General features: G+C 43.0%; 1 protein-coding gene across 1 annotated transcript in view; it reads right to left on the bottom strand.

Moving 5' to 3' along the window:
- TDO2 (tryptophan 2,3-dioxygenase) overlaps positions 1–27075 on the bottom strand; it is a 191029-nt gene that overhangs the window by 78617 nt on the left and 85337 nt on the right. Inside the window, exon 5 of the mRNA XM_086962340.1 lies at positions 10002–10129. Coding sequence (XP_086818466.1) covers positions 10002–10129 — 128 coding nt within the window. The remainder of the gene's footprint in view (positions 1–10001; positions 10130–27075) is intronic.

Here is a 27075-nt window from a genome sequence, read left to right as displayed (position 1 = left end):
ATATAAACAACTGAAACAATTAGCGTCCTTGTGGACAGGGTCTTTTGTTGTTGATTAATGTTTGAGTGGAGAGCTACCAGGTCCATATTTTCCCTCTAAGCTCCTATTTATGCTAGAATGCCAGAATTCACAAACATTTCCAAGAATAAGCCTGGAAAATCGTACCAGGGGTAGGTTTCCAGGCATAATCTTGGGAAAGTCATGGACTTCCCCAGCATGATCCTATTCTTCCTGTACAGTTTTCCATTGCAATGAACTCTGCACGGGGCAATATAATCCACTGTGTTAATGCACAGTGCCTTTTCTACAGAGGTAACATATTTTTCCCCATGGAGAAAGCCCTTCCCCTACCTCATTTTCAAACTCCGTTGGAAAGAGTAAAAATCGTTCAAATCCCCTGGTAGAAAGAGGGTTGAAAGGAGTTTCTGAATGAGCGCAGTCGTACATGTTTGTGAGCTTTCAAAAATGTTTGAAGTTAACCACGTCTTGGAATGCCCATTTTTCCACCTTTTCGTTGGGGTACAGAGAATTCTGCAATCATGGTAAAGAACTCCACATTCCTAAGTGAGCTTACACCTGCCAGAAATCCCTGTCATTTCCGGCTGATATAAAAAAGTAAATTTTCTCACAAACATATGTTTATGAGAAAATGTATCTATGTGAATAGGGCCCTATGTGTGTACACCAGATGTCTTCAAACTGGGTGGTCTGCCTCCCTGGGGAGTGTAGAGTCCTCTGAAGGGGTACCCGAGTCTATGCCTCAAATGACATTTGAGTATAACAACAGTGAAATGTACACACTGGTTTCAATTATGTATTTTGTATCCAATTGTTGTCATTCTGGATTTTAGGGAATTTTTGGGGCTTGTTCTGTATTTGGCTCGGTCTTGAAGGCTTATTGCAGAAAAATCAATGGAAACGTAGTAAGTAAGGGAAGGTGGACAGTGAGACTGAAACCTGCTTTAAAATCCCTTTCCAATCCTTTTGTAGCTGCTTGTAGACTTTCGAGTCTAATTCTCAGTACTTACACATACACTGTGACTTGTGTGGGATTTTTCCACAGTGTTGATGTACTGACAGTTACAGTCTGCATGGATTGAGATATAGGGTGGCCGCTATAGATGGTGCTTGAAGAGGAAATATTCTTTGAAGTGGAGTAGAGGTGGTATTTTACTAGTTTATCCGGAGAGTGCTTTTCAACCGTCAGGTTTGCCAAATCTATGCATGATAACTGGTCAGTTGCATAGTAAGGGCACCAGCGGCCCTTATGCAGGCAAGGAAAATAATGCCCTCACTACTCTGCCTGCTGTGTTTGTAAAACAAGAACATCTGAAATAATCAGAGTTAATTGGCCCCTGAGGCCTCTGTAATTAGGTGTCACTGCACCTGCTGCACCTGCTAGGTACACCACTGTACCGGCTCCAAAGATTTTTCTTTGTGTTCTGGGTTTGCAGTCTCATTTGGTTCACTATAAAACCAGGACTGCAAGTTGGGAATGCAGATCGAAAACCTGGACTGGAGCCAGCCAGTTTTGCATGTACCTGGGAAACTTATCATTTATGGTTTGAAAAGGGAGCACTCGCTATAGCTTTAAAGGAAAGGCCTGGATAAGACTTTGCATCGCTAGGTGGTTGGAAATTTCAATAGGGCATGTAGATTAAGCTTTCAGGACTGGATGGGTATCTTTAAAGGGTACAGTCTTGTAAAGATGGGAACTGAACTAGGTTTTCAACAATAGGAGATGAACAGGTTTTTCTAATTGGGATGGATGGGGATTTCCCAAAATAAGTCAATTACTGCACCGTAACATAGAATATTGAGCTGTAAATGAAAAGAAAACAATTGCATAATGCACCGAGGGACGGTCTTAAAAAACAAGGCCGGACTGGCCGTACCAGGCATCGGGCATTTCCCCAGGAGGCTGGAAAGGAGGGGGCAGTTTTTGTAGCAGTGCAGCAGTTTTGAAAGCACCCCTGCAGCGTTCCTTGTATATTCATTCGTTTTCAGGCAACAATAAAAGTGTCAAGATAATTCTGGTGATTAATGTACCTTCTGGTGAGAGAGCAGAGATTTGTCTAGTGTCAGTTTTGATTCGTCTAAGGTAGTGCAGAGGATGAATATGTCTGCTACAAAGAACATGTACTATGCACATCACAGACCATTATGTCATGCGCATAGCTTAGTTGGTTACTGCGTCGTCACAGAGACTCTTTTGGTACTGTGCAGTTCATAAGTTACAATCAGAATCTAGCACAATGAGCTATGGCGTGTCGTCAAAGAGCTTCATCAAACTATATTGTACAGGTTAGAAAGGTATTTATTTTTTCATGGCTTTCATTATCCTAATGTTGCTAAAAAAGAGTTTGTTGGGTAGAAATACATTCTTATCAGTAAAGTCAACACTAACCACTGCGGCATGCTCTGAAAACTGGATTTTGCTTCTCCTCACCAAGCACTCTTTAAAAATACCTACCAGTATGGACGACCTATATCCTACACCTTGCATTTCCCTTTGTAAAATGTTATATACACTGATGTATACACATACTATTAATTTTCTCTGTATTTGTGATGTAAAGTGCTCTGACACCCTACACTGGTATGAGAGGTCCTATAAAACAAATACAATGCATGTGATAGAAGTGCTATGGTGAGGAGAGAGGCATTGTTGGAGGGTGATAGTGAGGGAATCATTTAAGAGCCCCAACAATGATTGTGTCCTGGTGCACTGTAAGTTCATCATTTAGTATGCTTCAAAAGTTAACGTAAATGAACATGTATTGAAAATGTCTTGTAGAATTTGCCATTTTGCCCATATTTTCTTAAAGGGACCCCCCCACCCCTTCCACCCCCACCACCAGCCCTCACTGTAGCACTCAGGCTCACTTGATGCACTCACTATTCAGAATACAGGGCTGGTCTGACAAAATTTGCCAACTTAGCAAATAACTAGTTGTATTTAAAACATGTTTTAATTACTCCCAGAGCATTTTATTGCTACAAAAAAATTGACAAATTATCCAAGGTAACCACTTTAGGGAATATAATAAAATGCGTTTGCACTAGACGCGTTATCAATGTAAGTACGACTGATGTTATAAGGCTTTTGTTCTTATTATGGTAGGATGACATCTCTTCCTATATGATGTACACTCAGCTTGGCTTAGCATAGAGCAACTAAAAGACTTATATGTAGATAAGATACTTTAACTAAATGATACTATCAAGATGTCATTGCTTCTCTGCCGCTGAACAGACGCTGGACTGGCTGTGTGTGCCTCCCGTTTTCGGCAACTGCTCGCGGTACCCGCTGCGCGGGTCCCGCTTCGTTGGAGGTCACCCCTGTGAAGCGCTACTGCCCAAATTCATCCTTTGGTTGCTGTGACCTGCAGGGCTGCGAGCGTGTTGTGGGCGCAGGACTCCAAGTCCCAGGAGCGCCCACAACTCCCAATCAACAACAGCTGGGACGCTCTCCCTGCAGGTCCCTCCCCTGGCTTGTCAACGCGCTGAAAACCCGCCTCCTGACCTGCATTGGTGGATGTCATTGCTTCTCTGCCGCTGAACAGACGCTGGACTCGCTGTGTGTGCCTCCCGTTTTCGTCAACTGCTCGCGGTACCCGCTGCGCGGGTCCCGCTTCGTTGGAGGTCACCCCTGTGAAGCGCTACTGCCCAAATTCATCCTTTGGTTGCTGTGACCTGCAGGGCTGCGAGCGTGTTGTGGGCGCAGGACTCCAAGTCCCAGGAGCGCCCACAACTCCCAATCAACAACAGCTGGGACGCTCTCCCTGCAGGCTCCTCCCCTTCCTCTCCAGCCTGTATATCCTCAACCTAAGCGTCCCGCTGCGCGGGAGCGCGCGGGAGGGCGCCGGGAGAAGCCCGGGACAAGGGCGGGACCGTCTGTGGCCGTCAGGGGCTGAAGGAGGCTGGGCTGGGCCCACTCCCTGACATCTTTTATTACGGATTAGCTAAGGTACTGTGTTTTATGGGATAACCTTTGTGGTCTATTGACATTGTCTGCTATTGAACAGTGCTGCCCGGTCCACCACCTATTCAGCATCCTCCATTCTTCTCCTGGTTACCAGACGGGGGTCAGTTTGAAGAGGATCTCTCTGAGCCCTCACTGAATCGCCCAGGAACAAGGACTAGTAGGGGGGGGTTAATGCCATAGAATAGGACTAGACTCTGTATACATGGTCTTTATTAGATGTTTGTTGAATGCTTTCGCCTTGTAGGTGATTCACTTGAGATCAACTGGGACTGATTTTAGGCTTCTTTCGAGACTACCCCATATTTGAACCCTAGCATTCCTCTGTAATCGCTTTAGGATTTTGAATTTACAGAATCCAGAAATTGTTTATGCTGCCTGATATTGTTTTACTTTTTGTCCTGCTAGACTTGTGGCCTGTCCTCATCACCCTATATCACTCACTTGTGTAGTTTTTGATTCTCGATACCATCCTTACTCTCTTGTAAATATGTCTAAAAAATTGGCCCCTGTCACTCCAGCACCACTTAAAACCTTAGATTCCTTTTTAGTCCAAGGTGTTAAAAAAATAAATAATGACAGAAGGGAATCCTTAGGTTTGAGCCAATCACCAATTTTGCTCCCATTGAGCCCTGACCCTAGCGCACAAACATCTGGTACACCATTACCTGATCCTACAATTCACATACCTGATACTAATTTACTAGATATTGGTATAGATGACGGAAATTCCGATTTGTTAGCTGATCATTCAACAAATGTAGTGTCTGACTCTGAGCAACAGCAAAACACCGTTGCAGAAATTCCTTCATCTGCATCGCCTGTTATGCGACCTGTGAGAAATTGTAGAAAAGCTCAAGCAAAACGGGGGGGAAAACAGCTAGGAAGGAAAAAGATTACCTCACCCCCTAGACATAAAGGGAAAAATGCGGAGCGCGAAGACGCTGATGAGCTCAGACAAATCATCGACGATGATCTATTTAATAGAATTTCGGACATGATAGATATTAAAATTAAGACCATTATCAAGCCACTTATCGGGAAGATAGATAAATTAACATCAGAAGTAAAAAAGATGGGTGGGTTGCAAAGTAAGTTGGTTAGTGACTTGGAGAATCTAGCCATTGAAGTTATTAAACCAGTAGTCATCGTGGAGGAGGACCCGGGTGTCGATACAGGCCCTATGGAAGCTCCACAACAGCCCACCCCGGAAGGCCAAATACCACCACCTGTGCCCACCCAGGATGTAATAAGAGAGCCCCCCATGTTACAATATGTGGGACCAACCCCACTGCATTTAGGGGATGATTCTTCCCAATCTATTATGGAAGCCTCACCACTAGTCCTGGTATTGGCGAACGTCCCTGTTTTATCTCAGGAGCAAAAAGAATCTGCCCAAGGACTAAAAGACAAAGCTTTATATTGGCTCACCAACAATATGCGTATGACAGACCAGGGAGCTGACCAGCTAGCGGGGGAAATTGTCATGGCAAGGAGGGTATCATGGATTGGGAATAAGATTAAGAAGTTTAAAGGGGACTGCGTCGTACTAAATTTTGCTAGCGCAGAAGTACTCCCTAACATTCTTGCTAACATCCTCCCACCCCAACGTAGAACTGGATCCATAATTCCCCTCACCCTGAAATTCTTTTATAATGAGACTCAGATGGCGACCTCCTCCAATATCTCCAGGCCTAGAAGGAACGCTAGAGCTGCTTACTGGGGAGGGGAAACTAGACCCAGACTTAACAATGATTGTTTTCACCCCATGACTAGCCGCGGGTTAGGGCAATACAATTTCCCCAACAGGCCAATGGCCAGAACACCAGGGCTATTTTGGCCCAATACAAATAGGTGGGGTCCAAATACTCCAGGTTATGATAATAGAGGCCAGGGCAATGGGCTTATGACCAGGCAGGGGAATGAACACTTTTTGACGCGACCTAATACTCCTCAGCCTATGTGGAACCCAGCAGCAAACGGATGGGGTCAGGTGCCTACTCCCTTTGATTGGGGATTGGGAATGGGAAACAGATATGGAGTTTTGTCGGGCCTAAATGACTGCGATTGACATATAGAGGCTACAAACCAGGGGAAAGAGGCCATAGTCCAACTTTTGGATCAGACCAATTCACGCATCAATGGACTAGACCCCAATGAACCCAATCCCCAGTCAGTGCACGAAGACCATAATACACTTTTTACCGATCATCCCATATCCACGTCATATTTGCCTGACCATAGCCCGATTCAGGGTCGGGGTAGCGCTAATCTACATAGTCTAGTGGATGTAGGATTCAATGAAGTAACGCAAATATCGCAAGAGCCCGAAGTGGCATTGGTGCGGTGCCCAGTAACTAAGACATCTATAGACTCCTGTAGATTAATAAGCTGGAACATAGCAGGGCTAAACGGTAAGCGTCAGGATAAATCCTGGTCAAGCTTTGTCCTAGGCCACCACATTATTGCCCTTCAGGAAACTTGGGACACTTCTGACAATTTGTGGTGGGATGGGTTTATTAGTTTTACCAAAGCAGCCGTCCACAGTCGCATGGGGAGGGCTAAGGGAGGCCTTTTATTCCTGTTCTCTCTAGATTTAAAGGGTAGCTGTAGGCAGATTAACACCGACTCCCCTAATATCCTGATGGTCGAAAGAGTGATTAAAAATACTAGCAGGACTATTTTTATAAATTTCTATAATTCAGGGAATAGTGATCACAGAGGCCGTAATATTACTGACTTAGATAGTATTTTAAATTCGGTCAGTCAGAATAATACGCTTGATACAGATTACATTTTATTAGGTGATTTTAATATTCATCCGTGCAATCTAAATTGCAGGAGAAGTAGCCCTGAAGGGGATGATGGACCTGAGGGACCTCATTTTGAACACACCACTGAGGGAGAGGAGCGGGAAGATTTTCTCGCCAACTTTGACCTCTATGAACCAGATGGTGGCATTAGACTGCCAACCTTCACAGGCATCCCTCATGGTTCAATTATTGATTACATATTTGTATCCTTAGGCACTCTTAGCCGGGTTAATGTCTATCACACCACACAATCACATTTCAGTGACCATAATCCGGTAGAATTAGAAGTGGCGTGGGGAGGCAATATGGGACCATCCCCACTGAAAGTAACTGCCCACCCCCTGAGGACTTCTGACCAAGGTAGACGCCTGAAATGGGCAAAGGTGGTTCCGAAAAACTTTTATGCTGAAAACGTCTCAAAGATTAAGGGGCAGGTTGAGGTCTGTAATAACCCTTGTGCACAGGGTCAAGAAATTGTAGAGGCGTTTGAGGTAATATGTGGGCAGGTGTCACAGGACCTTTTAGTAAAGACTAAAAAAGGAATCCCAGGAAATAAGCACTGGTTCGATTCAGCATGCTCAAAAGCACACAGATCACTACTGGTAGCCCTAAAAAATACCCCTAGGGTAAAAGATGAGATTACCAGACTCAGGAAAATTTATAAATTAGCAATAAAAAAACGAAAGGATACCATTAAACAAGAAGCATGGGAGGGCCTCCTTTCGGCGGCAGTCCTGAAGGATAGTAAAAAATTCTGGGAGATAATTAAACAGCCCTTTTTCTCAGATGACAATAATGATATCACGGACTGCGTTATTCTCGATGAAAAGTGGTTATCTCACTTTAAAAATGTCTATGGGGATACTGCTGATGTAACTAAAGACGCCCTGTTGATAAGATCAGCCACCCGCCCCATCATCTTTAACCGAGATGAGGTGGAGAAAGCCATTATGTCCACTACAAAGCACAAGGCACCTGGCCCTGACGGTGTGCCTGCCGACTTTTTTATGTACTCCCCAAAATTGTGGGCTGAAGTCTTGGCAAACGTGTTTAATGCAGGTAATGGTAACCCTGTACCTGCATCTTGGAACACCTCCACCATAGTTCCCATTTTTAAAAAAGGTCAGCGGGATGATCCAGGCTGTTACAGGCCTATATCCCTCCTGGATTCATCAGTAAAAATTTTAGGTAGAGTTCTCTTATCCAGGCTGAGGGAGAATGTTGAGGGCTGTGGTGGATTGTCCGAAATCCAATATGGATTTAGGGAAAGAAAGGGGACTATCGAACAGTGCATCAACTTACACCTGCTCATCTCCAAATACACTATAGCTAAGGAGGGGTCTTTGTATCTTGCATTCATGGACCTCTCCTCGGCATTTGACTTGGTCAATAGGACTAAGTTGTGGTCTATTCTGCTGGAGTTAGGTATTGATGAGGCATTGGTCACCTTCATGGCCTCCCTGCACCAAGAACTCTTCTCGAGTGTACGTGTGACGAACGAGGGCAGGCGCACTGCTCTCTTTAGATCTTTAAGGGGTGTGCGGCAGGGCTGCATTCTAGCCCCCTTACTCTTTACCATCTACATCAATGGCCTGGGGGTACACCTACGGGGGCAGGAAGCCGACGTCCCGCGTGTAGGAGCATCAAAGATCCCGGCGCTCCTATACGCGGATGATGCCGTGCTGATTGCCCGTACGGGAGTTGGCCTCCAGCGCCTATTGAATGCTTTTGGCTCGTTTATGGAGCAACTAGATCTCAAAATAAACGTAGCCAAGTCACACACAATGGTGGTGGGCCTAGAGTGTCGCAGGAAGAGAAATCCAACATTTATTTGCAGGGGGGGACCTGGTCTCTAGGGTATCCACATTTCCTTACCTAGGCATACTGTTTGACCAAAAAGGGTCCTGGGGTCCACAGGTTAGAGCTAAGAGGCTGGCCGTTATACGATCATCTTCAGCACTCCTGAGTTTTGCTGGTAGGCTAGGGGCCAGGCCTATGGAAGCCATTTTAAAAATCTATAATAGCAAATCTGTGGCCATTGCAATATATGGTTCCGCATTGTGGGAATATGTAAATGTGGAACCAATTCAGAGAGCAGAGAATGGATTTATCAGAAACCTACTCTCTGTACCCCAGTCGACCCCAATGCATTCTATACATAAAGAAGTTGGCCTACAGTTTCTTTCAGATAAGTTGAGCTTGGCCCCTTTGATTCTTTGGTTAAAAATATGGATGAATGAAGAACTTCCATTAAACCATAAGATCATGACTGATGTCCTGTCCCTTGATAAACCCCACAAGATTCCTTGGCTGGCCTATTTGGCCAGGGCTTTTTCTGACTTAGGCCGCCCGGAGCTTTTTACCTCCCCGGAGTGCATTAGGATTCAAGATCTCGATTTTGTCAAAAAGTCTTTCATGGAAAGGAAGGAAATATGCCGTGAAGAACGTGAACTAGCAAAACCGGCAGTGAGGGATCATTGCCTGTTGGTTAGTTCGCCATCACTCGCGCCATATCTTGGCTTCGTTACACTCCCCTTCCACAGGTTTCTTTTAACTAAATTTAGATTTAATTTGCTGCACTTTTACTTAGGCTCTTTTAATAATTGGCAGAAGCCAGAACTAGCCCCGCCCTGTAGCTGCGACCAGTTTTCAGTGCAAGATACAATGCATTTTGTTATGTTTTGTGGGTTGTATTTAGAGCCAAGGAAAAAATTCTTGTTGCCAATTCTTAAGGAAGCCGGCTTCACCCAGGTGAGACCGGCTTTGCTCTTCTTACAATTACTACCTAATCCCCACATTACCTTTTGCGTTGCTAAATTTCTGGTAGCCGCCTCAAGGGCGAAAGCTGTCTGTCAAGATTAGTTATTTATGTCAAACAACCTTTTTAACTGTCTATTATAATCTTAAAACTTGTTGTTAAAATCCTATATCATGTGTATTATGAAAAATGTTATATGAAATGTATTTTATCCTTCTTCTCTTTGTATGGTTTTTAAATAAGCCGAATAAAGATATTTTGACTGACTGATACTATCAAGATGTACATCATTTGTCTTCGTGAATAATATTCGTAATAAATGTCAGCTGCATGGTTCCTGGTACTGTAAACTATGGAATAATATATTGACAGTGCAATCAATGGGCACTGTTTATTATAAGCAAGACACTCATGTGTTATGCAAAAACTATTCAAAGGTACATACCTGAAATCGAAGAAGTCTAAGGCTGTCATTGTTTCCAGAACTGTAAACTGCTCCACCAGAAGTTTCAAGATTATTGAGATGCGATGCATTCGAGAAACAACCTTCAGCATGTTCCTCTCATCTCTCATCTTTTTAGAGAAAAAAAAATACTGTGAGACCAGCTATCAAAATGGCAATGTAGCATGCAAGCAGTGAATTAAAGCTGCAAACTGACATGTGTTCAATGTGCTCATGGTTTACCCACAAGTTTAAATGAAGAACATCTCCATTACCTTCTCCTCACAGCCCCATTCCGATCCTCACATGTCAATCTGTTGAAACAGACAAACCACTGCTACTGACACAAACTCCTCTCTGTCCAATTGTGTTTACTTAGGAGCACAGTTTCCCATTAATATCGTGGAATGGGACTTTCTGCTTATTCCTTTATCACCTTTTGGGATTTCACCTTTGCTGCTAACATTTTATTTTTGCTGTGGTTGAGTTCATTCTTTTGGTGGCTTCCTGGGACCTTCTGGGTTTTTGAAATAGGTACTTTTAACAGTAAGTGCATCCACAATGTCTGCAGGACTTGTTCGTGGCTGCTTACTGATGGTCCTAGTGTTTGACCCTCCCTGGATTGCTTGAGGCTGGAGGTGTGATTTCTGTCTTGCTATGGGCATCCGTTGATGGATGTGGATATTGCCACCAGGCTAGGAGGGCTGGGTGTGGGCCTTCTCACAAATGCGCCTTCCTGGTCTTGAGGTCGGGGTGTGTCTGGTTCACAGTGCAGAAAAAAAGCTTGTTGGAGCCACTTACATGTCCCCCTTTTCCCAAGGTGTTGGCTATGCTTGGGATTTCCACTGTCGCCCTTGCTGACTTGAAGGATACGGTCTTGTTTCTCTGTTTTGTTGCTCTTGCTTGGGTTTTTTGTATCCCAGTTTCCATGGTGTTCTTAATTGGAGCCATTTGGTACTTTTATGGTGTTTGTTCGGCACTTCACTGACTCCCTGCTTGGTTTGGGGCTGACATTAATGTGTTGTTCTTGACAGAACTGCGGGCATGTTTTGATGTACATGGACGCTCCTTCCAAGACCTGGGGTGGGGCTGGAATGCCAGAAACCGGTCCTCGGAGGCTTGTTTCCGGTCCAGGGAAGACATGGCTTGGCAGTTCGGGCTGGACTGTTCCCATGAGGCACAGGGTCAGACTGATTTGCATATAGCCATGTCTGAACTGGGGTGGCAGAGTGGGCTAAAGAACGGTGATGGATTAAACCCAGATCTTTTGACTGGGTGTGAGTGTTTGATGGATTCAGATGCTCCGTCCATCACCACCCCCTTTTGTACTGCTTTTGGCCACCATAAGTGTGGCAGGGTATGCTCAGACGTGAGTCCCTTGCTCACTTTGCCACTGGATTCAAGCAAGCCAGGCTGAAGACGGCTGGAATGCCAGAAACCAGTCCTCAGAAGCTTGTTTCCGGTCCAGGGAAGATATGGCTTGGCAGTTCGAGCTGGACTGTTCCCATGAGGCACAGGGTCAGACTGATTTGCATATACCCATGTCTGAACTGGGGTGGCAGAGTGGGCTAAAGAACGGTGATGGATTAAACCCAGATCTTTTGACTGGGTGTGAGTGTTTGATTGATTCAGATGCTCCGTCCATCACCACCCCCTTTTGTACCGCTTTTGGCCACCATAAGTGTGGCAGGGTATGCTCAGACGTGAGTCCCTTGCTCACTTTGCCACTGGATTCAAGCAAGCCGGGCTGAAGACGGCTGGAATGCCAGAAACCGGTACTCGGAAGCTTGTTTCCGGTCCAGGGAAGACATGGCTTGGCAGTTCGGGCTGGACTGTTCCGATGAGGCACAGGGTCAGAATTATTTGCATATAGCCATGTCTGAACTGGGGTGGCAGAGTGGGCTAAAGAATGGTGATGGATTAAACCCAGATCTTTTGACTGGGTGTGAGTGTTTGATTGATTCAGATGCTCCGTCCATCACCACCCTCTTTTGTACTGCTTGGTAATCATGGCTGGCTATATCACTACAGTACTGCCTGAAGTGAAAAAATTGTCTGGAGGATAGATTTTCTCAAAGTGCCCTCGGGTAAAAATTATGGAAACGCAGAAGATGTTTATGAGCTGTTGGGTTCTTATAAGCCATGATTGTTCATACCCATCTCTGAAGTTGATTTCCAGGCCCAAAAATGACATCTTCAAATTTGAATATGTCAAGTTGAATCCTAAATATGAATCCAACCCATTGTTTCAGATGAAGAATGCCTTGGTGCATTCCTTGTTTTCATGCTTGATGACATCTTTGCCACAAAGTAATTTGAGTTTTAAATAGATTTGTATAGGAGTAGATGGCTCTAGGCTCAAAACTTTGCATACATAGCAAGCCAGGCTGAGAGAAAAAGTGCTACCCCTTAGAAGTGCCCTGAGTCTCGAAATATAATGTATTCTCAAACTAGAAATAGTTGTATTTAAGGGCCATAGCTGGACAGGCCATCACAACGTTTATTTGTGTCATTAATGCCATTCAGTGTTCCTCATGAGTAAATGAGGCCCCCTGAGGGATGCTTATATAGATTGTCTCCATATTAAGAGTGATCAGAAAATCCATTGGACTTAATTGTACTGATTATGCTCAGTGCAACCTTAGTGTCTTTTAGATATGAAGGCATCTCTTCTCCCATTGGTTTCAGGAGCAAATCATAAAATATTAACATTAGTTCTAGTATGGTATTAATGCCTGACATAATTGAAAGTCCAGGTGGTGGGTGTTTACCTTTGTGAATTATGGGCAAGGTACAGGGATATAGTATCTCCGGATTTAATTTCATAAAGAGGTCTGCTTCTCTTTTGAGGAGCCTGAGAATTCAGCTTCGTATATTAGTGTTTTGACCTGTTGGCATACATGCTTGGTAGGGTCTGACTGTCTAGCTTTTTTGATCACTCAGGAGCCTAAGGCATTATTTGCTGGAGCTGTCTGTAGACATCAAACAATAGCTTCACACTTATCGACATGCATAACTAATTGTTTTATTGTTCGATAGTACATTCAAGGCATTTTGCTCTTCCTGTTAGATATAATGGACAATACATTTTCGTTTCAAGTTAATGATCTCTTAAGCATAGCCTGTTCTAATGCTTGAATCTCAGCCGAAGTCAAAGCGGTAAGGGGATTAAAATAAAAGAGATTGTGTAGATTACTGTTGGTGGTTTACTATTTAATTTTCTGGTAAAATGCTTTTAATTGGATTTTCCTGGAATAAACAGCTAAATCACAATGAGGATTAAATAAATTGATTCTGGGTGTTGGGACAAAACTGAGCTCCTTGTTAAGAATGCTCCTTTCAATGTATGACAAGGGTCACTCCGACAAATTCACATCTAAGTTGCTTTGCTGGTGCTGGGGATGCTTCTTTACCCTTTATCCTGATCATCTTTAGTGGTTCTTCCTTCTATTGTACGTGTGGAGTTTTAGTTGTTCTTTGCCTTCCCGTTGCTCTGGCCCTGCCTATTCCCACTCAGGTGGATAGAACTTAGCGAACTGTTGTCTGGGTGGGGAGCCCCCAAAATTATGTGGTTAAAGAAAAAGGGGTAACCCTGTGTCCCTCAGAACCTGGGTAATGAATGGTTAAACAAAGAAGTGGTTCAGTTGGGTAAGACAAAATTCCTTTGACACTGCTATAAATGCAATCTAAGATGAACGCTCTCTAATAGACAGAGCTTTTAGAAATTAATACTTAAAAAATAAGTAATGAGATCAACTGGTTGTACTGTGTATTTTTTATCAGAATTACTTCATTCAATGATAACATACAATACATGGGTAGAATGTCAACATTAGTGTTAAAGGGCAATTGAGTGACATTTGTGTGTAGTGCTCAAAAGGAAAAACAATATATACAGTGGAAACAATTTCATATATACAGATATATACAGGTGTTTCAGTGGCCAGCTACTGATTTGTAGCCAAAGACTCCTATTCTTCCTATTGGAATCCTGGTGGTACTGGACCTATGACAAGCATCGACGTTTCGAACCTATGGTGCCCCAATGGGTGGTCACGCTCAATACAGGAGTGTGGGGGGGTTTGACAGTTCTGTTTTCAAGGCTGTAGACCCTCAGCCTGAATCAGTACAGCACAATGGCCAATGTATCAATCAGATGACTCCATGCAGCAGACAGATGGGACGCTGCACCACCATTTAGTCCTTTGACCTGATTCATTCATCATTACGGATAAATTGGTCATTGTGCCGTACTGATTCAGGCTGAGGGTCTCCGGCCTTGAAAACAGAACTGTCAAACCCCCTCACACTCCTCTCTTGAGAAAGACCCGCCGTGACCACCCATTGGGGCACCATAGGGTCGAAACATCGATGCTTGTCATAGGTCCAGTACCACAAGCAAAGTGGAGACGGTCTGAAAAATCCTGGACCTGTTGAGTGATGAAAATCCCATGACAGGGACATGTGTTCATCCCTGTTACTCCACTCGAGCAATCTGGAAGGTCCATTTCTGTAATCATTGTTTTTTCTTCTGCATATTCATTAGTTCCTGGGAGTGTGGTTGGTGGAACTAGTAATCCTCAGAAGTGTATGGGTAAACTTAATCAAGTCTGAACTTCTTGAAGCCTTTCTGTAATGTAGTTATCTTATATTATGTGAGAAATTATTTGTTCCCATTCTTTTTAATAATCTCTTCCAACCTTTTTGTGTAGACAGACACCTGAACTACAGCTTTCAGCTTATTTTCTCATGTCAGTTGTTTACCTAGGGGAACCTCTGAGATACTTTCTGCTGTGTTTATGATGAGGATTAAACAGTCATAGGTGCATTTCCATGCTATCTGTGACCATTGTTTTCGGAACAGTTCTTCCAAACATATATGGGGTTTGTTTGTCACAATTAAGCCATTTTGTTTTATTTTGGCCCTTAAATATTGCATTGTGATAGTCCAATGCAGGGCTGGCTTGATTTCAAAGGAGTTAGATGCTACAGGGACCACTGTTGTCATCCAAAAGTGATGGGGTGACATGGATGGGAGCTACCATTTCCTTGAGGATGCTTGATGGAAAAATTCAGTTCTTCTCGTTCCCTTGATAAATATAGTTTCACATTTTTCAGTCCTCAGTACTTGAAATGTATCAGTGTGCTGGAATTAAACAGATTTCAAAGTTTCTAGTGCTTGGGGATGGAGTAGGGTATGAAGTGGAAATTGAATAGTTTCAAGTGTAGTGCCTGGCACAATGGATGTCAAGAAGGAGGTTATCTTTGTCATGGCAGAGTTGACCAAGAAAGGCCTGAGCATCATCCAATTCATGAGTGGTACAACATCAACTATGTACAGGTACTGCTCTCTCCATCTCACTCAAACATGCTGTGAATAGACAGATCACAGTGGCAGAGTGATGTGTTTACTTGGAGAAAAGGCAGACAGAGTGCCAAAGGCTATCTCAAGATAATACACTGGCTCCCCATCCAGAAAAGACGCCAGTTCAAGATGCTGACCCATGCATACAAAGCCCTGCACAATGAAGGACCGCCATACATCAAAAAACACATTAACTTCCACCAACCAACCAGACACCTACAATCCCCCTCTCTCTTCCTCGCAGACACCCCCCTTGATCCACCGAAGTAGCAACGGAGGACCTTCCTTCTCCCACCTGGTGTCTAAAGCTTGGAACAACCATCCCCGCCAACTCAGGGCTGCACTATTGCTCTGGCAATTCAGGAAAAGACTCAAAATCGGATTATTAAAAAGAACAAATCACCACGAGGCAGTTAGCATCTCCAGTGCCTTGAGACCCTCACAGCTGATATGACGTACTTTATAAATCCAGTTCATTGAGGGGTAAAGATGAGCTTTGGGTAATTTACTTCACAGCAAGACAGATGAGAGGATTTTTCTGCTGATGGCGGAGGGAGGGTGAGGTCTTTTATCCAGATGCAGATGTGTGGGGGCAGGCTGGCGTCGTATGGCATCGCCATGGGTGATGACATCAACTTTCTGGTTGTAAGTGTTGACAATGCTAAAGAAGACACTGAACCAGACAGGACTGTTATGACCTGAATCATACCTACAAGGCCTTATTCATCATATGGCAAAAAAATCCTGGTAACAGTGTGCTAGACCTAGCCTTGGGATTAGACAAGGTAGGACTAGCTATGGCATGGAGCTCAGTTAATTTCCCACCGATTACCCAGCAGGTGCAAAGGATTAAGAAACAGGCAGAGAAAGACAAGGGTGTCGTCCTCAGTATAGAATGGCAAGTGGGACAAGGGAGCGCAGACACTATCCTATCATGGAAGAAGATCATACAAGCCTTCATTACCAGGGCGAATGATGGGAATCAGCACTGACCATTCCTCACTCGGATTGCATACACAGGTAGACTTTCAGCTCCACAAGAAACACAATGTACCATATAAATGCCTGTTCCTCCCAGATGGCAAAGAGAAGCAAAGATATTAACACTAAAGTTTGCCACCTCCCCTCACAAACTGATCTTCCACCCAGCACTGCTAAGACACAGATTCACAACTGATACAACCTTCCTGTTAAATGTCAGATACCTACTCACTACATGGTTATTCATTTAATAGCAGTTTAGCATTAGGTATTCACAGAAAACATTGAGGGTACCCCACAACAGACATGGAGAAAATATCCAATGTAAATATGTAATTAGGTCTCACTGTGATATAACAGACAGTTGAAAACTGGAAACAATCGCAATTTGGGCTGATTAACAAAGGTCTGAAATTTAAAGTTGGTATACTGCTAAAGAATTACTGACTTTTACAGAATCCTCATGGAATCCAAGGAGAGCGTATACATTTAAAAGTGCTGAAATGGTAACAATTACATATGTACAATACCCACCAGGTGGGTAAGTGCATTTTTGCAAAGTGATAAAATGTGCCTTTGCACATTTATTATTTCTTTTCTCCACAGGCACACTTTTTTTTCTTATGGAAAAACCTCTTCACTTATACCCCCAAGAGATTTGGTTGTGTTACTTTTCACTATTTACCCAGCAAACACTTAGGGCTAGATGTAGTAAATCAGATTTACCGATTCATAAATACCGAATTTTACCGATTCGGTATTCATGAAACAGTAAATCTGATGTAGGTAATTATTCGGTAACAAATACCGAATCAGTAGGATTCGGTATTTACCGATTCGGTAATTATCGAATTGGTATTTGCCATTGATTCCTATGGGCCTTGAAGGGTTTTGACGCAGCATTGGCCTGAAAGTGACTGAGTGAAATCTCATAGATTTCACTCAGCCACTTTCAGGAGGCGTTCCTGCGCAGGAACGCCCCCCCCCTGCGCAGGAACGCCTCCTTATGGCGCAGGGCTTTACAACGTGATGCATCTCCTAGATGTGTCATGTTGTAAATAGGGCGCATTGTTTGCGCCGCCGTTGCGTCAAATAAAGTGACGCAATTGCGGTGCAAAGAGGCGCAAGGGCATCATAAATCTGCCCCTCTGTATTTTACCGATTCTGTAAATTTACCAAATCGGTACATTTACCAATTCTGTAAATCAAAGGCCCCCTACATTACAAAACCCAAATACCGGTCGGTAACGGCCGAAATCGGCCGTTACCGACCGGTATTTGGTCTCCTACATCTGGCCCCAAGGCCCTAATTACGATGGGTGAATGTGTGACATTGATCCACATTCGGTCCATCACCTGTTTTGTTTGCAATTGCCGCCCTAAGTGCCCTGGGGATGCCCAGACGTGGGTCCCAGGCACTCCACACCACTGGAGTCAAGCTAGCCAGGCTGATGAGAGGTGTTACCTCGAAACCGGTCCGGTCCTCGGATGCTTGATTCCGTTCTGGGAAGGACATGGCTTTTGGAGTTCGGACTGGACTGTTCCCATGGGGCACTGGGTCAGAGCTGATTTGCATATCGCCATTGTCTAACCCAGGGTGGTGTGGAGTGCAAAAAAACGATGGATTTGGGCCCAGATCTTTTGACTGGGGTGAATGTGTGACATTGATCCACATTCGGTCCATCACCTGTTTTGTTTGCAATTGCCGCCCTAAGTGCGCTGGGGATGCCCAGACGTGGGTCCCAGGCACTCCACACCACTGGAGTCAAGCTAGCCGGGCTGATGAGAGGTGTTACCTCGAAACCGGTCCGGTCCTCGGATGCTTGATTCCGTTCTGGGAAGGACATGGCTTTTGTAGTTCGGACTGGACTGTTCCCATGGGGCACAGGGTCAGAGCTGATTTGCATATCGCCATTGTCTAACCCAGGGTGGTGTGGAGTGCAAAAAAACGATGGATTTGGGCCCAGATCTTTGGACTGGGGTGAATGTGTGACATTGATCCACATTCGGTCCATCACCTGTTTTGTTTCTAATTACGATGTCAGTCTCGGTGTGAGAACTGACCAACCATAGGTCAGCAGTTCTGCACCTCCTATTACGTGCATACTCCCATTTCTCTATGGGAGCTTGTGCTGCGGTCGGAAACCATTACAAATTAATGGGGTAACCACAAAAAATGTCACAAGACCTGGGTAAAATGCACTAATGAAACAAGTGATCTGTGTCAGAAACTGGCCGGACCACAAGCTCCCATAGAGAAATGCGTGTTTCTGTGAATCCCTGCACCACGGGGGAGGCACCTCACAGTGCCTGCCATGCAGTGCAGGGATTTACAGGCGTGCACCATAGATGTCCCCCATACCGCCAACTAGAGGCCGCTGAGGGATGGGGCCCTGCTAGGGGTCCCCTAAGTCGCTTTTTGGAAAGCCTGACATGGAAAGCCTTTTGGAAACCAAGATCATAATCCCTATGGCGAAAACACTGTCCAAAATGGATTAATTTGCGATTTCTGTCTGGCCGAAGGGCTTAAGTAGCCAATCGGAAGCCAGTTGAAATGACTGGCCGGTTTGACTTCCGACCACCATAATTGTAATGTAGCGGTTGGAAGTCAAACCATGGAAGTCGGTAGGAAAGCCTCCAACCTGTGGTTGGAGGCTTTCCGACTGACATCCTAATGAGGGCCTTATTCTGCCCTTCTCAGACATGAATATATATGTATCTTTAGGATGCAAGTTGTTGGTGAATACCCACAAACCCTTTGTTTTTGGGTGGTCACTAGTATTAGAATTCTTTCTGTGGAAATTCTCCCCTGCCACAACTTTGGCATTTGGAAATGTAATCTGTTCATAGAAAATGTTAGTAATATTGATTCGGTGCATCATGAATGTCAATCTCGGTACAAAGTGGACATTTTCTGCACTTAAGTTGACATTAGGTGCATAAATGGACTTTTATAGACAAGGGAAGAGCTTTTGCGCTCCCCTTCTAAACATTCCGTGAATTTTCTCCCCCGGGATACTATTTGCCCTGGTGGCCTTCATCTGCAGATTGGCTCTCCACTGGGGCAGCCTGGCTGGTTTCCTCCTCTATTGATCCCCGGGACAACCTCTACTCTACATTTTATCAGGACATTCCTGGACTTTCTGTTATGTTTGACTAGATTGATGTAAATTCAAGTTTCCCGGGTACCCCCCTTCTTTCGCCCTGCTATCCATTTCTTCTGCGCCCTGAAGAAGGTGCGACCCACATGTTTGGTCGGACACAAAAACGCGCATCGGCGCTGGGGACCTCTGGTCTTCATGTCTCCCCTCACACTACTTATTTGTGGCATCTATTGAAGTTCAAAACAAACTTTGTTAATAACTCTTTCTCACCCTATGAAAAAATAAAAATACAGTGAAAGGGTGATCACTGTGGTCTAGTGTGTTTACTTTATTGTCAAAGACACTTTGGCGTAGATGAATAGATGTGTTGAGGAAGTGGAGCACATGTGATTTTTGTGTATCTGTGAATGAATGAGTATGAATTTGTTTGAGAGCATGAATGGGTTTGAGTATGAGTGTTGCACCTGGTTTTTCTTGATCGTATTTTGTATATTATAGAATATTTATGAAATCTACATGAATCATGTCTTTTGTACCTTGAGAACTGTTACAATAAATTTGATATATTTGTTGCGATAAATATGGTCTCAGGTCGTTAGTGCTCTTTAGTATGCTTTGCCTTTTTGGCCTTTAGCACACTATTTCCACCACGGGGGGATGTGACATTGCTGTTTCTGTACTTTATCCCTGAGGTACAGCTCTTTTTCTAAAAATGTGTTCAGGGAGTGTGGTTTGTTCCTATTGGTTACGCATAAATGGACTTCACATTCTTAATGGAGAATCGTAATGCTTCCAGGAAAGCAACTTAGTATTTTCAGCTGTTTGTCCTAACTAAATTCTAGAGAGATTGCCTTACAGTGAATGGCATGGCAAGTTAAAAAATGAAAACTTCAAAATCTGTAGGAAATCCATGTTTGGACATATTGGGTCTGAACAAGCAAAACCCTAAAAATGAGCCCCTGATCATTAGGAACTCACATAGATTAGTTATTCCTGGTAGCCTCATAAGCAGTCATGTGTCAATCAAGCAAGTGCATCATTGACAGAGTGAAGGCAAAAAAGTCTCAACAACAAACCCATAAACACATCTCTCAGAATACTTTCATTAATAAAATGCCAACACATCTTTCAACATATTTGGTACTTGTTACACCTGCATGTCTAATCATCAATTAAATAGATTACAATTTATGGCAAAATGAACAAAACACAGTGCACAGCATAGCTCACCTCAACAGCTACGGCACTGCCCACTCACTAAAGACCCAACATACTAATCCACAGGCTCCATTCACAGTGGACCAATTATCTCTCAACATGTCTTTTACCACCATTGTCAGGGAAGAAGCCACCAATTACCTCCTGTCACCAGATTAAAATGCCTCATCAGCCCTCTTACTACTAAGTCACTGAGAGACAAGATCCAGGCATCCAATTCTGGAGCTCCAGCCAGAGCAGACCAATCATTACTCCCCACCTATCGTCCCTGTCTCCAGCAGACTAACCCACTCCCTTGATATCCCACTCCCTTGGTATCCTTTGCTGAGCACAGACTCTGACAAGGGCACCACTTACTTGGGTTGTTGATGGTTAGCACAAGTCGGTAGCCAAAACCTCTGCTCTTCAAATAAGCCATCTACACCATGTACCACACACAGCATGTACCATTCCCTAAATCAATACTCACAGCCGGACCACACACACATTATGCATGCACACACAACAGAGGCCAACAACGGTTGCTAACAAACCCCTCACTAACATCCTCACACTGCCCACAGAAGAAAGGGCCCGATTCACAGAATGAACTTAAGACTCAATCCTAAACTTACTACTATTTTGGTATTCACAGAATGCACTTACTCATTTCGGTATTCACAGAATGCACTTACTCATTTTGGTATTCACAGAAGGCACTTACTCATTTCGGTATTCACAGAAGTTAGTAGTCCTAACTTTAGGACTCCTAAATGCCTTCTGTGAATACCGAAAGTCTTAAAATTAGGATTTTTCTCAGTTTAGTAGTAGTAAAGTTAAGACTCCTAACTTTAGGACTCCTAAATGTCTTCTGTGAATACCGAAAGTCTTAAAATTAGGATTTTTCTCAATTTAGTAGTAGTAAAGTTAGGACTCCTAACTTTAGGACTCCTAAATGCCTTCTATGAATACCGAAAGTCTTGAAATTAGGATTTTTCTCAGTTTAGTAGTAGTAAAGTTAGGACTCCTAACTTTAGGACTCCTAAATGTCTTCTGTGAATACCGAAAGTCTTAAAATTAGGATTTTTCTCAATTTAGTAGTAGTAAAGTTAGGACTCCCAACTTTAGGACTCCTAAACTGAGAAAAATCCTAATTTTAAGACTTTCTGTATTCACAGAAGGCATTTAGGAGTCCTAAAGTTAGGAGTCCTAACTTTACTACTACTAAATTGAGAAAAATCCTAATTTTAAGACTTTCTGTATTCACAGAAGGCATTTAGGAGTCCTAAAGTTAGGAGTCCTAACTTTACTACTACTAAACTGAGAAAAATCCTAATTTTAAGACTTTCGGTATTCACAGAAGGCATTTAGGAGTCCTAAAGTTAGGACTACTAACTTCTTTTTTTTTTAATACATTTTTATTTGGTGATTTACAATTGCAGATACATAAGAAAGAGAGAAGAAAAATAAAAAAATACAAAAATTTTATAACGAGAGTTCAGTAAATATCATACACATTTCAAAGAAAGAAAGATATTAAGGATAAAATATAAAGAAGAAACAACCGATGATTAAGGCCGTGTAGTCCTGGTTACATACATTTAGCCACAATCTCTATTGTCATTGCTCCAATTTTCAATTGGTTTCCAAATCTCGATACCACGTGCTCTAGATTTTATCCCTTTACAGGCAAAAATCGCCTTTTCTTGATTGTACATACCTAAGAGCCTAGACAGCCAAATCTGAAAGTTAGGGGGATCAGCATCCTTCCATCGGGCTGTTAATATAATTCTATATACAGCTGTGCTCAAGAAGAGTGATACTTCTTCCGCCTTAGTATGATTCAGAGTGTTATCGTAGCCCAAAATATAGAGGGTGGGAGATTCGGCTACTGAATGCCCAAACACCTCCTGCCAGAACCCAGCAATCATTGTTCGCAGTGCTAGTAATTTATCACATTCATAGAGCATATGTAGTAGATTTACCGCTGCTTTGCCGCACCTTGGACACTCTGAAGTAGGCCTTATTCCCCCAAGCAAAAAGTTTAGCGGGAGTAAAATGCAAATCAAAAATGGTTTTATATAGTTGGGCTTTCAAATTGGAGGACATAAACAGCTGTGACGATAGTATGAGAGACATGTCGATGTCTACATTGGGATTATTTAGTTTCCTTGACCAGCCCCCTTCGGTAGATTCTAAATCATCTTGTTGGTTTTCAATTAATGTGTCGTAAATGGTACCTATCCTAGTTGAGGGTTTAGACAGAAGATCAATTAGAGGGATATTATCCAGACAAATATTAGCAAGTTTTGAATTTATAATTGTGTTGATTTGTATAAATTTGAATACACTGTTATTTGTGATAGCAAATTTAGATTGAAGTTGTTGAAATCTATTACCATTATTGGGGAGCATGAAATCTCCTATTGTTAATACTCCTAGAGTTTCCTAACGTCTGGAAATAGCGTCATATATTTGAGGTGGTAGTATTAAGGAATGCCATAATGAGATATATCTATTGTATTTGGGAATTTTCATATATCTCGAAATTTTCTTCCACGCTACCCATGCGTTTGTTATAACCTTACATTTTATTTTCTTATAATATGAGGGTTCAATCTGTTTCAGTAGCAGGCCATTAGCAATATCACCGATAGCCAACTCATAGATTGAAGGTATATGATTAGCCCCCACCTCATTTCCCAGTGGTTTAACATGAAATAGTAACATCATCTGTTGCAGAAAAGCAGCCCATGAATAAAGTCCCAGATCAGGTATAGCCAAACCTCCTCTAGTGATGGCTAGGGAGAGCTTCCGGATAGATCTCCTAACCTTCCCATAACCCCACACAAATTTACTCATTTGGGATTCCAATCCCCTTAGAATGTTGTCTTCCACAAGAAGGGGAATCGCTCGAAACAGGTATAAAACCCGGGGTAGAATATTCATTTTGAGAAAATTGCCTCTTCCGATGATTGAGAGATGTAGTCCATCAGTCCTTTTGAGTTCTTTCTTTATTTTTTGGAGCAGTGGTTCATAGTTAATTTTTACAATCTCATCTATTTTGGCAGATATTCAAACTCCCAGATACACAGCAGATTCTACCCTTCTAGGATCAGTAAAGTGGACATTATTTGTGCAAATTACCATCGTTTTATCACTATTTAAGGAATATCCTGACAATTGACCAAAGGCTTGAGTAATTTGTTCTATTTCTAATATAGCCTCCGTGGGCTGTGGTGTTATTACAGCCACATCGTCGGCATAAGCTAATATTTTGGTTTGGTAGGGGCCCAGTATAGCTGGTTTAATTGCCTCAGCCTGTAAAGGTTTTAGAAAAAGAGGATTTATGTAGAGAGTAAAAAGAATGTGAGAGCAAGGACATCCCTGCCTAGTCCCCCGAGATATGTTAAAAAATCCAGATTCCTGGCCCATTACCAATACCCTAGCCTTCGGTGAGAAATACATTGCTTTAATTGATCTCATAAGGCAAGGTCCAACATTATTCAGATCTAGTATTGCCCATAGGAATGCCCATGAAACCCTGTCGAAGGCCTTCTCGGCATCCAGGAGGACCATCGACATCTGGCCCCCCGTAGCATTTGCGGCATCAAATAGTGCAATAGCGCGTCGGGTATGGTCCGTAGTATCCTTGCCTGGAATAAAACCATGTTGCCAGGGGGAGACCAGACGTTCGGTGATCCCCCTGAGCCGATTAGCCAAGATCTTTGAGTACAGTTTTGAGTCAGAATTTATTAGAGAGATAGGTCGGTAAGATGAGGGCAGCTGAGGAGGTTTATCTTTCTTTTGAAAATTTACAATGTTAGTTTCCTGCCAAGACCTGGGAGGGATGCCACTAGTTTGAATTCCAACAAATAAATCGTGAAGTAGAGGCGTTACTATATTACCCAAAATTTTATAAAACTCGAGTGGTATTTTATCTGGCCCTGCGGCTTTTCCCGCGGCTAACTCTGCAAGAGCAGTTTCCACTTCTATTTGAGTTATTTCTCTTTCTAGATATTGCCTAGTAACATTATCCAATCCTACACCATCTTCGTGCTCGGTTGCCCATTTTGATAGTGTTTCTTCGATTACGTTTGAATTTAAAGAGTCCTCATTTTTGTACAATTTCCCATAATAATTTTGAAACACTTCTAAGATAGTTTCAGGTGTTGTAAATACTTGACCTTCTGATTCAATGCGCGTAATCGAGTTAAGAGATTGACTTTGACGAGTTCGAAGTGCCAATTGCTTACCCACCCTATCTCCCATTTCGTAGATCTTATTTCGGTGGGATTGGTATAATTCAGCCGTATTTTGGGTAATTTTACTGTTTATCTCTGCTTTTAGTATCGCCATATCTCTTAAGATTGAACCACCATCCATATTTTGTGCTATTACCCTAGTATGTTTCTCTTCTAGTTCAGCTAGTTTTTGTAGTTGTAATTCATTAAGCCTTGTCACCTCTTTCCTCTGTCTGGCTACGTAACTGATTGTCTCCCCATGGACAGCAGCTTTAAAGCAATCCCATACCATATTTCTGGATGTGCTATATCGGTTGTAGTCAAAAAAATCCTGTGACCATTTTTTCATATGTTCTACGTATTCATTATTTACAAGCAGTCTTTTGTCGAAAGACCAACTAGAGCGAGGTCTGGGCATGTCACTTAAGTAAAAAGTGAGAGATAGGGGATTATGGTCCGAAATAATTTTTGGTAGTTTACTTATTTGGGCCAAACTTGCCCGGTTATTTGACTACTAACTTCTGTGAATACCGAAATGAGTAAGTGCCTTCTGTGAATACCGAAATGAGTAAGTGCATTCTGTGAATACCAAAATAGTAGTAAGTTTAGGATTGAGTCTTAAGTTCATTCTGTGAATCGGGCCCAAACTGAGCAGCTTGGAACAACTCAGTATAAACAGAACCCAAAAGCTCTGATGATGCTCATAAATGTACATTCTGCACCTACGATTAGCTAAAATCATAACACATCACAGTTTAGATACATTCTTCATCACAGTAGCATGACTCACAACCACATCCACAGAAATCTGGGATGCACTTATTCCTGTGCGCTACAACATTCAGCAAACTGCTTCCTCTTACATGACAGAAGGAGGACTCACCCTCATTTACAATTGAACAGACCCAGTACTTCTAAAGATCCAGCAACACCTACGTCATTTGGGCTTTGTCTGTTGCTTTTCATTCCTTGAATCAGAGGTGACATTATTTTGTTCGGTCTACAATTTCCTAGTACCAACAAAAGTGTCCGGAATAAATCTATGACTTCATCACATCTACCACTATTCAGCAAACCAACCTCACTTTCCTTGAAAACTTTAATTCCTCTGCCTCTGGTAATCAAAGGGTATAAAAAAATCAGTGGACGCATTCTGTAAATCAAATAGGAAATCTTTGAAACCAGCCTCACTCGCAATTCATCGCAAGGCCTTTGCTTATGGACAGAACAGGTCACATTGCCATGCCATTCCCTATTCCCCACATCACACCTGCACAAAAAGGCCAACCGCAAAGAAAACAAGGGACATTCTACTCCTTCAAAAACTTCCCGATAGAAGAATGGAAGATTTTGCCAACTTGTCTAACTTCCACACAACCTATCAAATGTCGAAACACTCCTTGACAGCCTTGAGTTGAACTCGACGAACCACTAAAAAAAATCCTCTAAACATAAATCTTCAGTACCTTGGTACGCTCAAAGGCTGTTAGACAACAAGGGTGCCATAGCAGACAAAACAATAGATGGAGATAGACTAAGGGCCCCTATTGCCTTACTTAACTCAAAGTTCACAGTTTTGAATGCTGACCCCTTTTCAAACATCCAAAATCACCTTCCATTGCAATATCATCAAGGAAGCACCCAGCAGAAACAAAACACCTTTCAAAGCAGTCAGTCCACTGCACTAAGCCAATCTCTGCTGCCAGGCCCAGCACACAATCTATCATGGGTGGCCAACCTCTACTGCACATGGGACCTAGCCCTCAGAGCTTGCCTTTGTGCTTTTTTGGGGGGATTGAGGGATTTTTGTTGGTACCCCAATTGCATGGGAAGTTTCATACCAAGGTACCGCAAAGGTAGGGCAAGCTTCTCTGATCCACATCTCTCCTTCTATGGGGATTTTGGTTCTGAATCAATGGCCGCAAATCCTCACATGGAGATGCAGGGGTTTGAGGTACTCAGGCATGAATCTAGCTCTTTTCGTGGACCATTTTCTGGATTCATGCTGCCCCTACAGTGGCACTTGTAGTCTGCTGCATATATCTCAGTACCACAGAGCCTGGGCATCATTATATATGTTGGGATTCAGCTAATCTCAAACAGGATCCACATGCCAGTGACTCTTTTGAAACTTTTTTATTTAAACTGGGAGGTGGCCTTTTGAGGGTCTCCCCACTATGTACTGG

This window comes from Lissotriton vulgaris, chromosome 3_1, assembly GCF_964263255.1.
Source record: "Lissotriton vulgaris chromosome 3_1, aLisVul1.2, whole genome shotgun sequence".
In the NCBI taxonomy this organism is placed as follows: Eukaryota; Metazoa; Chordata; class Amphibia; order Caudata; family Salamandridae; genus Lissotriton; species Lissotriton vulgaris.
Note: the sequence above shows the minus strand (reverse complement) of the source record. Positions and strands in the feature narration are given on the sequence as shown.